Here is a 13,898-nt window from a genome sequence, read left to right as displayed (position 1 = left end):
AATAAGGGGAAAAAACTCGTCATAAATAAGCGGCAAAAAAGTCAAAAAAGATAACAAAAGTTTTACAAGGTGTATGACAAGTGAGTTTTGTATAATAAAAAGGGGTGAAAAATAGGATAAGAAAATTGAAAAAAAGGAATAAAAAAATGCGACAAAAAAAGCGATGAAAAAATCAAAAAAAGCTGAGAAAAAACAACGTAAAAAATGACTTAAAAAAACCATTCGCGACAAAAAGAGGGTGACAAATTTTGCATATTTTTATATATTTCAAATAACGATTCTGGAAGAACCATTGGAGTTATCGAAGAAATGAAAGCGGATATGACTTCTGCGGCCCGAAATCTACAAGAAAATGTATTAAGTGAAAGTTCGAAAATTTTGTTGAAAAATGGTCGAAATTTGAGGTATTTTGCATATTTTTGAATGTTTCAAAGGACGGTTCTGGAAAAACCAATTGAGTTATCGAAGAAATGAAAGCGGATATGATTTCTGCGGCCCGAAATCTACAAGAAAAAGTATTTTGGGAAATTTCGAAAATTTTGTTGAAAATTGGTCGAAAATTGGGGAATTTTGCTTATATTTGAATGTTTCAAAGGACGATTCTGGAAGAACCATTGGAGTTATCGAAAAAATGAAAGCGGATATGACTTCTGCGGCCTGAAATCTACAAGAAAATGTATTAAGTGAAATTTCGAAAATTTTGTTGAAAATTGGTCGAAAATTGGGGTATTTTGCATATTTTTGAATGTTTCAAAGAACGATTCTAAAAAAACCATTGCAGTTATCGAAGAAATGAAAGCGGATATGACTTCTGCGGCCCGAAATCTACAAGAAAATGTATTTTGGGAAATTTCGAAAATTTTGTTGAAAATTGGTCGAAAATTGGGGTATTTTGCATATTTTTGAGTGTTTCAAAGGACGATTCTGGAAAAACCATTGGAGTTATCGAAGAAATGAAAGCGGATATGACTTCTGCGGCCCGAAATCTGCAAGAAAATGTATTTAGTGAAATTTCGAAAATTTTGTTGAAAATTGGTCGAAAAGTGGGGTATTTTGCATATTTTTTAATGTTTCAAAGGACATTTTCTTGAAAGCGGATATGACTTCTGCGGCCTGAAATCTACAAGAAAATGTATTTTGGGAAATTTCGAAAATTTTGTTGAAAATTGGTTGAAAATTGGGGTATTTTGCATATTTTTTAATGTTTCAAAGGACGATTCTGGAAAAACCATTGGAGTTAACGAAGAAATCAAAGCGGATATGACTTCTGCAGCCCGAAATCTACAAGAAAATGTATTTAGTGAAATTTCGAAAATTTTGTTGAAAATTGGTCGAAAATTGGGGTATTTTGCATATTTTTGAGTGTTTCAAAGGACGATTCTGGAATAACCATTGGAGTTATCGAAGAAATGAAAACGGATATGACTTCTGCGGCCCGAAATCTGCAATTAAAAAGAATAGACAAAAAAAAACGCATTAAAAGGGGAATCAAAATAACGTGTACAAAAAAAAAACACAAAAATAAAAGACAAAATAAGGGAACAATAAAATCACTTCAAAGAACAAAAAAATCAAAAAAATTGAAAAAATGTGTATAACAAAATAAGCGAAAAAATGATGGGGTGGGGAAGGTGTAATAAAGGGAATTTAAAAAATGGGATAAGAAAAAAGAAAAACAAGGGAATAAAAAATTGCGACGAAAGCGATGAAAAAATCGATAAAAAAGGTACAAAAAGGTGACAAAAAAAGGCGATAAAAAAAGTATAAAGAAGACGATAAAAAATGGATTAATAATTTTAAGCACAAAAAAAATGTACAAAACGGCGGGACAAAAAATTGAAAAAAAAGGAAGACAAATAAGGACAAAAAAATTGGTCGAAGGCTATTTCGACAGAACTTCCCTCATCCATGACGTATAATCTCACAAATCCACCTCTCTAAAAAAATTATAAAATTTGATTTTACGACTTTCGCCCCTGCGCGGTACGGACAATGTAAAATATATAGCACTCAACTAACTGGATAAATGTCCTTCAGCACTAGGTAATAGCTATCTAAAGCTCAAATGTTTATTTATGTTTATACTTCGAAAGAATGTCACCTAGAAAATAGTTTGATTTGACTGAGTTTGTCTTCTCAAGGCAGGACTAAAATTATTAATTAAACCCCAATCGAACAAAATGTTGTAAATATTATAATTCTTATTTTATCATTATTACATCAAGAAATGGGGTGACTCGACAGACGGAAACGGGAGGCTACTTTTTTCGTAGTGTAAGGGCCATAAAACGTCGAGAAAATATAAAAGTGGCCATTCGTCCGATGGAAGTAAAAATAAAGAAAAGATGGCCACAAAACGGCAGAAAGAGAAAACAAAGAAACGCGACAAAAAAAGGTGATATAAAGAGAGTTGAAAAATTAACGAAAAAAAGGCAATGAAAAAATTTTAATAAAAATAGGAGGAAAAAAAAGGCGATAAACTAAAAAACGCGACAAAAGCAGGCGGCAAATAGGGCAACAAACAATCACGTCACAGGAGCGACAAAAAACGACAAAAATACAAGTGATAAAAAAGGGTTTAAAAAATGTAATAAGTGGAAACGACAAATAAGGAGACAAAAAACCTACGAAAAAGTTAAAAAAGAACCTACAAGAGAAGCGACAAAAAAAGTGGACGAAAAAAACGCGATAAAAGGAGGCATCAAATAGGGAACAAACAGTTATGACAAAAAAGAGACGAAAAAAATGCTCGAAAAGTTATAAGGCGGATTCATAAACCACGAGTATAGTGTACGCATATACTACATAGTTTCGAAGATTATCTATCTAATAAAAATTTACACAGACTGCAGATGGCAGACAGACAGACGGTAACGGGCACCTATTACTTCGTAGTCTTGAAGTCATGACACGTCCAAAATGGACCTTTTACAATACTTCCTTAGCTTACGCTAGTAAATACGTTTGTAATAAGTTTACGGGAAGTAAAAACGGAACCAATAAAATGAATCTGCTATAAAAATTCCATTCTCATCTAATGGTTAATCAGACTTGCTGTTTAACACGGAAGAAATAATTATCTTCGCTTCCTGCTGTTTAATTGACTATAAAACGATACTCTTCCAGCTTCGGAAAACATGCAACTGTACATTGTATTAATTCCTACGTTACGTTGAATAACAATGTTTGATACATTTTAATTGAAAATTACATCAGCACAACGATCAATTTAAATGTAGGACACAATCTCACTCGTGGTCTAAATCTTTTTCTATCCTCGTATGTCTCCCATTCAAACTGTTTTGCCATAAAAAATCGCAAACTTAGCAACGTAACGAAACTAAAAGTTTTGTTTTGGCAATTCAATTTTTTCGTGCTCTCGTTTATTCAAATTAGCGTCATTTCCCCGCTTCCACTCTTTCGCGAAGCGGAAAAAAGGACAGTGTTGTCCAATGTGTTATTTCATCAATTGCAACAAATTCGGACGGATATAGCGAATTATCCAATTGTGTCAAACGGTTTCGTAATACTAATTAGGTTAGTAAATTAAACGCACAGGGTAGACGCGACTTTTACGAGCTTCTCTTCCATCTCATTAACTCTAAAGCCATTGCAGATTTTAATATGGTTATTTGGGCGTTGATTATGCTGTGCCTACGTGACTTTACTAATTTCGCGCGCAAACGTAATTAGTTATGACGCAAAACCGTGTTTAAATTTTTTTGGAAACGGTTTCAAAACAGAAAGAAACAACTTTCAAAGTTATTAAAGTACTTTTTCAATATTTAAGTCCATCAATGAGAAAAATCACAGTAGAGGAGACTATCATTACGATTAATAATGCATGTGATTGATTTCTAAGTGGCACTCTCGGAACACATTACCGTTATTATTTTTTTAATAATAAAGTCAGAAACTAGGCCATTACTGGATAACACTTTCCTCAAACGTAGATCGCACTTTATGAATCTTTCCGTTAGGATCAAGGTTTCGCGCAGGCCCTATTTGAAGCTGCATTCAGTCTTCATATTGAACTCACACCGAACATTTCGTGATCATCAAATTTGATTTTATTAAAAATTTAATTATAGTTTTCACACCCATTTTCCGACGAACCAATAATGGGACATTTACAATACGTTATCGGATTATCCTTTCTCATTGTTTTAGTGTATTTCAAATCAAGTAAGTATAAATGGAACCTTATCGTCGCTCCAAACGATTTTTTAATCTAATTCTCGGGTGAAAATTCCTATCACAAATTTGAAAATAAATCATTTTTGGACCCATTGCTGTTACATAATCCTGTATGACAGGTTAATCATAAATCCTTTAAAATTTAAATTCATTTCATCCATAAATCGATTCGTGGCGACGTAACTTAATTAAAAGAGTGTGTTTTAAAAATGTAATTAAGCCTCATTCACTTGCATTAATGATAATTAATTTAAAAAGTAAGGTGCGTGCGCATGCGCAATTCGCGTTTTGGAGATCAATAAGCTGTACCATTTGGGAATAGAGGATCATTGAAAAGTTTTAGAAATTGAAATTATCGGTTTGTTGGCTTTGTAACGTGGAATCGCATTTAGTGGTAACTGATAAGACTGCTTATTTATAATTTTAGTTTATTTCTTTGTGGTATTTACTAACGATATCATTATCTCTGTTTTTATGTAGTAATACAGTGGTTTCTTTATTCGAAAGTCCATTCATATTGTAGAATCGTATTAGCTCTATTTCACCATAAAGGTCATAGTTACACCCAAACCGACAAACATTTTGTAAAACCACATAACAGGTGTGTTTTAAAATTATCAAATTTGTAAGCCCTTTGTCGATTTCGGTTTCTCATGATTTCATTAGGTAAATATGGATTAAAGAAATATAACTAATATAACTGCAAGCTTCGTTTGTTATATAACTATTTAGTGATGATTATGCTTTGCTCAAGTGTCACATAATAGTGAAATTATATTACAGAGTAATCAGTTTTTGTAAAGTATGTGCATTTTTAAAGAATGTTACGAACAAAAATAGCAACGTCTGATACAATGTAAAATGTTGTTAATCGCGGTTGTAATTTTAATTAAGATAACCTTAAAGTGAACTTACATCAGTTTTTTTTACTATCTAAATTTTTTACCATAACAACATTAGTTTAAAACAGATTTGAAACTTTGTTATAAAATGCAGTACATGAGAACGTCAAATCAATAACGATTATCAATTACAATTATTACAAACATATCAACCATAATTACGTTTACTATGGTAATTTGTATTTGGAACTTAGATTTTAATCATTTGTGCGGAAGAACGTACTCTAAATATTTTAACATTTTTTTAAATTTCGGATTTCTAAGAAACTGTATAATTTCAAAAATAATTTAAATGCGATAATTCGCAACTTCAGTTCACTAGTGGCGTAAATAAATACCTTTGTTTTTGTTACAAACAAAAAAACAATGCATCAGTACTGTTTAATCATAAGAAAAGATAAAAACATAGTTTCAATATATATGTGGCTCTACAGTATAACCTCGTTAATCCAAATTAAATTGTCGAGAATGGGTGGAAATTTGCTAATACTTGCCAAATAACCTACCCTCTAAGAAAATAAAAGGTGGGTGGGCCAGGCTAGTATTTGCCAAAAGAAGACTCATTTTGACAAATGATCTACTCTTCTAACAAAAAGTACTGGCCCCGCCCACCGACCCTTTATTTTCTTGGAAGAGTAGAGCTAGCACTTTTCAAGATAAGACTGATTTTGACAGAAAACCCACACTTCTAAGAAAATAAAGGGTGGATGGGCGGGGCTAGTACTTGTTAAGATGAGACTGATTTTGGCAAATGACATATGCTCTAAGAAAATAAGGGAGGGTGGGTGGGGGGCCAGTACTTGCCAAGATAAGATGATTTTGGCAGATGACAAATAAAGGCTGGGTGGGTGGAGTTAGCACTTGCTAAAAATAAAAAACAATTAAAATCAAAAAATGACAAATTGAAAAATCGGATAAATTAGAAAATGGTACAACAATCGGAAAATCAAAAACTGAAACATCGAAAAATTGAAAAAAAAACATCTCATAAAATCGAATTCGAAATTCCAGTTTTCATTTTCTTTAGTTTTTAGATTTTTCAACTTTTGAATATTTCATTTGATAATTTGTTTGATAATTTTGCAGTTTTTAATTCCAATCTTTTGATTTTTCAATTTTTAACTTTACAATTTTGGAATGTTTTGATTTTTAATTTTTCAAGTTCTCAATTTGGCATTTTTCGATTTTTTAACTAAAAGAACAAATTTATCCAAACCGAAATTTTGAAAAATCGAAAAATCCAAAAATTGAAAATTAGAAACAAAATTTTCAGATGTTTTAAAGTTGCGGTAAGCATAGCAAATCGCTGATCAAAATTGCGTTTTACTCCCTTCCAAAAACTCGATGACAAAAAATCAAAAATCCAAAATTGAAAAAATAAACATCTATTTTCTCGATATTTTTAAAAATTAAATACATAATTGAGAAATCGGAAAATGCCAAAATTGTAAAATTAAAAAATCGAATGTTTTTGAAATTTTACACTATGGTAGTACTTGCCAAATAACCTACCCTCTAAGAAAATAAGAGGCGGGTGGGCCAAGCTAGTATTTGCCAAAAAAATAAGACTTATTTTGACAAATGACCTACTTTTCTAAGAAAAGGTACTAGCCCCGCCCACCCACCCTTTATTTTCTTAGAAGAGTAGGTCATCTGCCAAAATCAATCTTATCTTGGCAAGTATGAGACTGATTTTTGCAAATGACATATCCTCTAAGAAAATAAGGGTGGGTGGGCGGGGCTAGTTCTTGTCAAGATAAGACTGATTTTGGCAGATGACCCACTCTTCTAAGAAAATAAAGGGTGGGTGGGTGGGGCTAGTACTTGTCAAGATGAAACAGATTTTGGCAAATGACATCCTCTAAGAAAATAAGGGAAAGTGGGCACGGGGCTAGTACTTGCCAAGATAAGACTGATTTTGGCAGATGACTTATTCTTCTAAGAAAATAAAGGCTGGATGAGGGGGCTAGTACTTGCTAAAAATAAAAAAACTTAAAAATAAAAAAAAAATGACAAATTGAAAAATTGGATAAATGAGAAATCGAAAAATTGTACAACTGTTTAATCGGAAATCAAAAACTGAAATATCGAAAAATTGAAAAAAAAACATCTTATGAAATCGAATTTGAAATTCCAGTTTTCATTTTTTTTAGTACTTTGATTTTTCAACTTTGGAAAATTTCATTTGATAATTTGTTTGATAATTTTGCACTTTTTAATTACATTCTTTTGATTTTTCAAGTTTTAACTTTACAATTTTGGAATTTTTTGATTTTTAATTTTTCAAGTTATCAAGTTAACATTTTTACTTTTCACGATTTGGCATTTTTCGATTTTTTAACTAAAAGAACAAATCTATTCGAACCGAAATTTTGAAAAATCGAAAAATCCAAAAATTGAAAATTAGAAACAAAATTTTCAGATGTTTTAAAGTTACGGTGAACATGGCAAATCGCTGATCAAAATTACGTTTTACTCCCTTCCAAAAATTCGGTGACAAAAAATCAAAAATTGAATATTTTAAAAATTTTTTTCTCGATATTTAAAAAAATCAAATACATAATTGAGAAATCGCAAAATGCCAAAATTGTAAAATTAAAAAATAGAATGTTTTTGAAATTTTACACTATGGTAGTAGTTGCCAAATAACCTACCCTCTACGAAAATCAAAGGCGGGTGGGCTAGGCTAGTATTTGTCAAAAAAATAAGACTTATTTTGACAAACGACCTAACTTTCTAAGAAAAGGTACTAGTCCCGCCCACCCACCCTTTATTTTCTTAGAAGAGTAGGTCATCTGCTAAAATCAATCTTATCTTGGCAAGTTTGAGACTGATTTTTACAAATGACATATCCTCTAAAAAATAAGGGTGGGTGGGCGGGGCTAGTACTTGTCAAGATGAAACTGATTTTGGCAAATGACATATTCTCTAAGAAAATAAGGGAGGGTGGGCGGGGGGCTAGTACTTGCCAAGATAAGACTGATTTTGGCAGATGACTTATTCTTCTAAGAGAATAAAGGCTGGGTGGGTGGGGTTAGCACTTGCTAAAAATAAAAAAAAATTAAAACAAAAAATAACAAATTGAAAAATGAGATAAGTGAGAAATCGGAAAATTGTACAACTGTATAATCGGGATATCCAAAAACTGAAAGATCGAAAAATTCAAAAATTTTCAGATGATTCAAAGTTACGGTAAACATGGCAAATCGCTGATCAAAATTACGTTTTACTCCCTTCCAAAAATTCGGTGACAAAAAATCAAAAATCGAAAATAAAAAAAAATAAACATATATTTTCTCGATATTTTTAAAAATCAAATACATAATTGAAATATCGGAAAACTGCCAAAATTGTCAAATTAAAAAATCGAATGTTTTTTCAGTTGCCCAAAGAAATCAAAAATCGAAAGATAGATCAAAAAATTGAAAATCTAAAAAGTGAGAAATTGAAAAATTCGAAAGTTGAAAAATCGAAAAACTGTAGTAAGTAAGTAAGTAAGTAAGTTTTATTTGTCTACAATGATCAAATACATTAGAACACGAGACACGTCAAAAGATGAAATTTACATTGTAAATGACATAACAATATAACATAACAAAATAAACAAACTACAATTAAACAAGAAATTCAGATAGATTATACGGTTCAGTTTCACAAATATATTTGAACACCTCTCACTACGATAAAACTGATTTTGGCAAATGATTCTTCTAACTAAAGGTACTAGCCCCGCCCACCCACCCGTTATTTTCTTAGAAGAGTAGGTCATCTGCCAAAATCAATCTCATCTTGGCAAGTATGATTTTCTCTGATTTTGGCAGAAAACCCACACTTCTAAGAAAATAAGGGTGGGTGGGCGGTGCTAGTACTTGTCAAGATAAGACTGATTTTGGCAGATAATCCACTCTTCTAAAAAAAATAAAGGGTGGGTGGGCGGGGCTAGTACTTGTTAAAATAAAACTGATTTTGGCAGCTGAGAGATGACCCACTCTTCTAAGAAAATAAAAGGAGGGTGGGCGGGGCTAATACCTTTTTTTAGAAGAGTAGGCTGGCCCACCTGCCTTTTATTTTCTTAGAAGGTAGGTTATTTGGCAAGTACTAGCAAATTTCGACCGATTTTCGAAATTTAACTAAATACTTTTTCTTGTAGATTTCGGAGCGCAGAAGTTACTTCCGGTCTCATTTCTTTAATAACTTCAACCTTTTTTCCAGAATTAGATAATTAATTCAGTGCATTAAAATATCACAATTTTTAAAAATTACAAAAAATTCAATACAACACGTACAGAAAGATCTTGCGTCATGTTTGAAAGTAAGTGCATGTTTTCAAGTTCAGTTCGGATTGCAGGGTTTTTGTTCGGATTAAAGAGATATCGACTTCAACTAGCCTCTGTTCGGATTACTGGATGTTCGGATAATCGTAGGTTCGGATTATCGAGGTTATACTATATTTTTTATTGCGAGAGTCAAAATAATGGGGAATTTGGTAACAATATCAATTCAAACAGTCCAGAGGAACCTGAAATTCCACTTTCCTATTTTAAATTTATTTTATAGCGACGTATCGATTTTTTTTTACCGAAAATAATAACAAAGAAATACAACAAAAGTAAGCCCAGTTGGCAACTCTGATATAGATGCATGTTATATTATTATTAATTATTTATTTACAGACAACACATTACACACACCCACAGCACCAGAAAAAATTACACAATAAAACGTCCATTTTGAATGCTCCATCCCTGTTCTTAAATATTTCTAGGTTTCCAAAAGATATTTTCAGATGTCTAATGCCTTAATTAATTTTCAATAAATTTCAATACAAACAATGTTCAAGTGCGGTAAGTAGAAATCTGGTCAAAATATCCTCAACGGCAAATTTCATGTTTCCTCGACGTTTCCGTCTGTCTTCCGTATGTCTGCATGTTTGTGTTAATATTTATTAGACAGATAACTTCCGAAACTACTAGACTGATTGTTGCCAAATTTTCTACGTACATATTTTAGGAATACCTTGTAGACGGTTAAACGCTAACCAAAATTTGTCTATTCATCCCTACCATAATGTGATGACGTCACCTCAAATTCATGCAGTGCAAATGTTATTTGAATTTCATAAAATAGCATACATTATTTATACTTGTAGTTTATGAATCTGTCTATTTTTACCATATAGTAGTTATATAGTTTAAAAAATCCAGTTTCCGTCTGTCTGTCATCTGAAACTACTGGACCGATTGTTGTCAAATTTTGTATTATTCTCGTTGGTTATATATTTCATATTGTCTCCGGACTGCGCCCCTTCGGAATTTGCTATTATCTATATTTTTTATGTATCACAAGTAAAAAATCAAATTGTAAACTTTTTCAAAGAATGAGGATTTGTAGGTTGTACTTCGAGGGTGGGGGAAGTTCTGTCGAAATAATGTTCGACCAATTTTTATTTCTCGAGCATATGTTAAGAAAGTATTGTAATCGAGTCCATTGGGCAACTGGCTACTTTTACGTTTTCCCGACCTTTCGTGACCCCTAGAATACGAAAACATAGATCTCTCGTTTCCGTCTGTCTGTCTGCCGTCTGTCCGCGTCTGTGTCGATTTTTATTAGACACAGAGTCTTCTAAACCACGTTTGTGTGTATATTTTGCATGTAGATGGTAAAACGCTAAGCAAAATTTTTCTGGTTGTCCCCACCAACGATGATATGACATCATCTCCAACTCATACAATAGTAAATGTTATTTAAATTTTATAAAATAACATACTCTTCCACTTGTAGTTCATGAATCCGTGTTGATTTTTTACCCTAAGTACTCAGATTTTTGTAAAAAAAAATCTAAATTGTACAACATTTTACAATTTAACTTTGAAATTGCAAAACCCAATACCCTGAAACCTTGCAAACGTTTTAAGGTTACCGGAAACATGGTAAATCGTCAATCACAATCTAATGACGTCATCTCAAAATTTGTCCAAATAAATCCTATCTAAAATGTGTAAAATATGATGAGTTCATACTTGTGATTTATCATTCCATTCATATTTTTTAAAACTGCTTATGCAGAGTAACTCATGAAAAAAAAAATGAAGCTCACTTCACTTTGCCGAAAATTTGGGAATACAATGCTGTTATTATTAGTATTACACTGCACCTACCCAAATTGACATACGTGTCCTTTACTCTTTATTTGAAACATAGGACGCTTCTTTACTTTTACTTTAACATTACATAGTTATCCTTATTTTAACCTATGAAAAAAATTCATAAAAAAATTTGCAAAACCAAACTTTGTAATTTTTACAAAAAACTGTAGGGAAGTTCCTCGACCAATTTTTTAGACTATCTATCTAAATCGATATTTTGTTTCTGTAAATGAACATCAATTTGATTTTTATGATTTTTGTCGAACATAGACTTGTCTATTTAATAATGTACCGTTTAGTGTGTGTGCTTGTACAAACGACACACGACTTTGAACATTATAAACGTGGTACTTAAAAAATGTTCAGTTCAGTACTTTGTACATTCCGAACTCCGTCTTTATAAATTTGAAAAGTTGGACGTCGTACTTCGTAAATTCTAAATGTTGTACTTTATGCATTCTGTATTTTACTTTTACCTGTACCTGTACTTTAGCAGTTCACACATATTTTGTTTTAACTTGTAGGAGTTATCATAAGAAAAAAATTACACAATTAAATTTTAACATTTTTTGGAGCATCTAGATTTGTTAAGCTGTATTCCAGAGACAAGGGAAGTTCGATTTAATACCGTAGACCATTTTTTTTTTGAAACCAGATGAATAAGGAATTAATTTCTTAAATTTACTTACTGAAGTTAATACTAACGTGTTTATTTGAAAATATTCGTCTAAAATAATAATAATAACTCGTCGTCCACATACATACTTCAACCATCCTGGAACAGTATTCAAATTTTTCTTTAACTTTTTTTATAAATTATATAGGTATCAAAGAGGCCGACCATAAAGGGAGACATTGAGTAGGCCATTATTTTTTCTCTTGGCTGCTGAAAAAATTGCCCGTTGAATCGAAAAATGTTCTGTTTCATACAAAAGTCCGTTAAATACATACATTTCTTGAACCTGCTTGGAATCAATAATTCTTCAAGACAGGTAAGGTCTGGGAAATTAGAACTCTTGGAAAAAATAACTATCAAACGAAACAAGTGGTTCGTTTGATTTTTCGATTTAATATTCAACTTTGTTTCACTTGATTAAGTTTATTAATAAAGATAAATTTTCCTAAGGCTTACAAAAAATTAAACTTATGCACTAAAATTTTGTTCTAGAACTTACAAAACTATTTCTTTAAGTTTTGGTAAGACATTATTCAATCCTTCCGCAAAAATGATGACGTCATCTCAAAAAATTATTAATAACTGGTTATTAAAAAAACACAGTAAAACAAAACGCAGAAATTTTATCAGATTATATTTTCTCGCAGAGATTATATGATGTGAGCGAATCATTGCAGCTGTCCAAACGTTACATAATCCAATTTCCACCTAGCAGCCTCTTCCTGTTACAAATTGGTCACATAATCTCGACCAAAACTATATTATTTTGTCCTCAATCTCGAGTCCTACCCCAACAGAAGCAGCATTTTTCAGCCCGAAAATTCGTGTCAAACCACTTAAATTAGCCTAGACGAAAAATTTCCGTCCTCATTCTCCTCATGACACAATAACACTTATCCAACTTAAGCGTACTTAAATCTGACTCACTTCCTTCCTAGGTAACGCTATCAAATGTTTCGAATGCAACAGCGTCAACGACAAACGGTGTAGCGACGACGACATCGAGAAATACAAGACAGATTTGGAGACGGATTGCGACAGCAAGAGCAGCCCCCTGGGGGCGGAAAGCGGCACGAAGTACAAACTGTGCAGAAAAATCAAACAAGTCATAGATTTTGAAGTAAATGGACGTAAGTCTAGCGAAAAATCTGTAACTGGTAGTTAAAGCGGAAACATGATCATTTGTGTCGTTGCAGTGCAACCGGAGAGTCGCGTCATAAGAACCTGCGGCTGGGACGACTCGCAGTACAAGAACAAGTGCTACCACAGGTCGGGCTTTGGAGGGCGGCAGGAAGTGTGTGCTTGTGAAGAAGACGGCTGCAACAGCAGCAGTGCGGTTTATGCTTCTCTAGCGTTACTGATAGGCCTATTAGCTATTCATCTGTGAGGTGTAGTTAGTTGTTGGGAGTTAATTTTTTTGCTCATTTGTCTCAAACAACAACAAAATTTTTATAATAAATGTAATTACCAATCAGTTTGCTAACGCTCGAGGAGTTTTCGGTGTGGATTTTTTTATAGTGTCTGTTGAATACTTACAAGATAGGTACCCGTTTAAATGAATAAGCACAACGTTAACAAGCAACAGTATCATGTCTTGTAGTAGAATTTAAAACTGTTATTAGGGTCATTAACTGCAAAATGATTTAAAATTTAGAGTGACTTATGAGAATTTTTAGGGTGTATTGTCATCTCCATCCGACCGCGTCCCTTATTGAGCAAATTTTAAATCAATTCGTTAGTTCCACTTTAGAAAAACCGAATCGGTTTGTAGATTAGTTACCTGATTTGTTTTATTCGGTTGCTTCAACGGACGTTAGATGTAAATAATTTACTGCCAAAACTATATCTATAAATAATTTGACGAGATTGTTAATCATAATGATAGACTAACGTTACTGTTATATTATTTTTAGATGCACAACTATAATCTTAAGAAAACAATAAAAACATTGATTTTGAAACTCTTTACCCGGCGCC

The 13,898-nt window shown here is 32.3% G+C and overlaps 1 protein-coding gene across 1 annotated transcript; it reads left to right on the top strand.

Annotated features, from left to right (window-relative positions):
- The first annotated feature begins 4,012 nt into the window (after nucleotides 1-4,012).
- On the top strand, nucleotides 4,013-13,882 carry LOC135132192 (uncharacterized). Its single transcript, XM_064060190.1, has 3 exons — nucleotides 4,013-4,185; nucleotides 12,860-13,051; nucleotides 13,118-13,882. The coding sequence occupies exons 1-3, from the start codon at nucleotides 4,122-4,124 to the stop codon at nucleotides 13,306-13,308; spliced, it is 447 nt and encodes a 148-aa protein (XP_063916260.1). The 5' UTR covers nucleotides 4,013-4,121; the 3' UTR covers nucleotides 13,309-13,882.
- Nucleotides 13,883-13,898: the final 16 nt, after the last annotated feature.

Source organism: Zophobas morio, unplaced genomic scaffold, assembly GCF_036711695.1.
Source record: "Zophobas morio isolate AGI-343-1 ecotype UQ-CSIRO unplaced genomic scaffold, CSIRO_AGI_Zmor_V1 ptg000021l, whole genome shotgun sequence".
Taxonomy (NCBI): Eukaryota; Metazoa; Arthropoda; class Insecta; order Coleoptera; family Tenebrionidae; genus Zophobas; species Zophobas morio.
Note: the sequence above shows the minus strand (reverse complement) of the source record. Positions and strands in the feature narration are given on the sequence as shown.

Bases quoted from the DNA above. Each gene is read 5' to 3' on its own strand.
- LOC135132192 (XM_064060190.1), top strand. From the start codon at position 4,122: ATGGGACATTTACAATACGTTATCGGATTATCCTTTCTCATTGTTTTA. The intron at 4,186-12,859 runs GTAAGTATAAAT...CTTCCTTCCTAG, and splicing joins TTTAGTGTATTTCAAATCAA to GTAACGCTATCAAATGTTTC. The intron at 13,052-13,117 runs GTAAGTCTAGCG...GTGTCGTTGCAG, and splicing joins AGATTTTGAAGTAAATGGAC to TGCAACCGGAGAGTCGCGTC.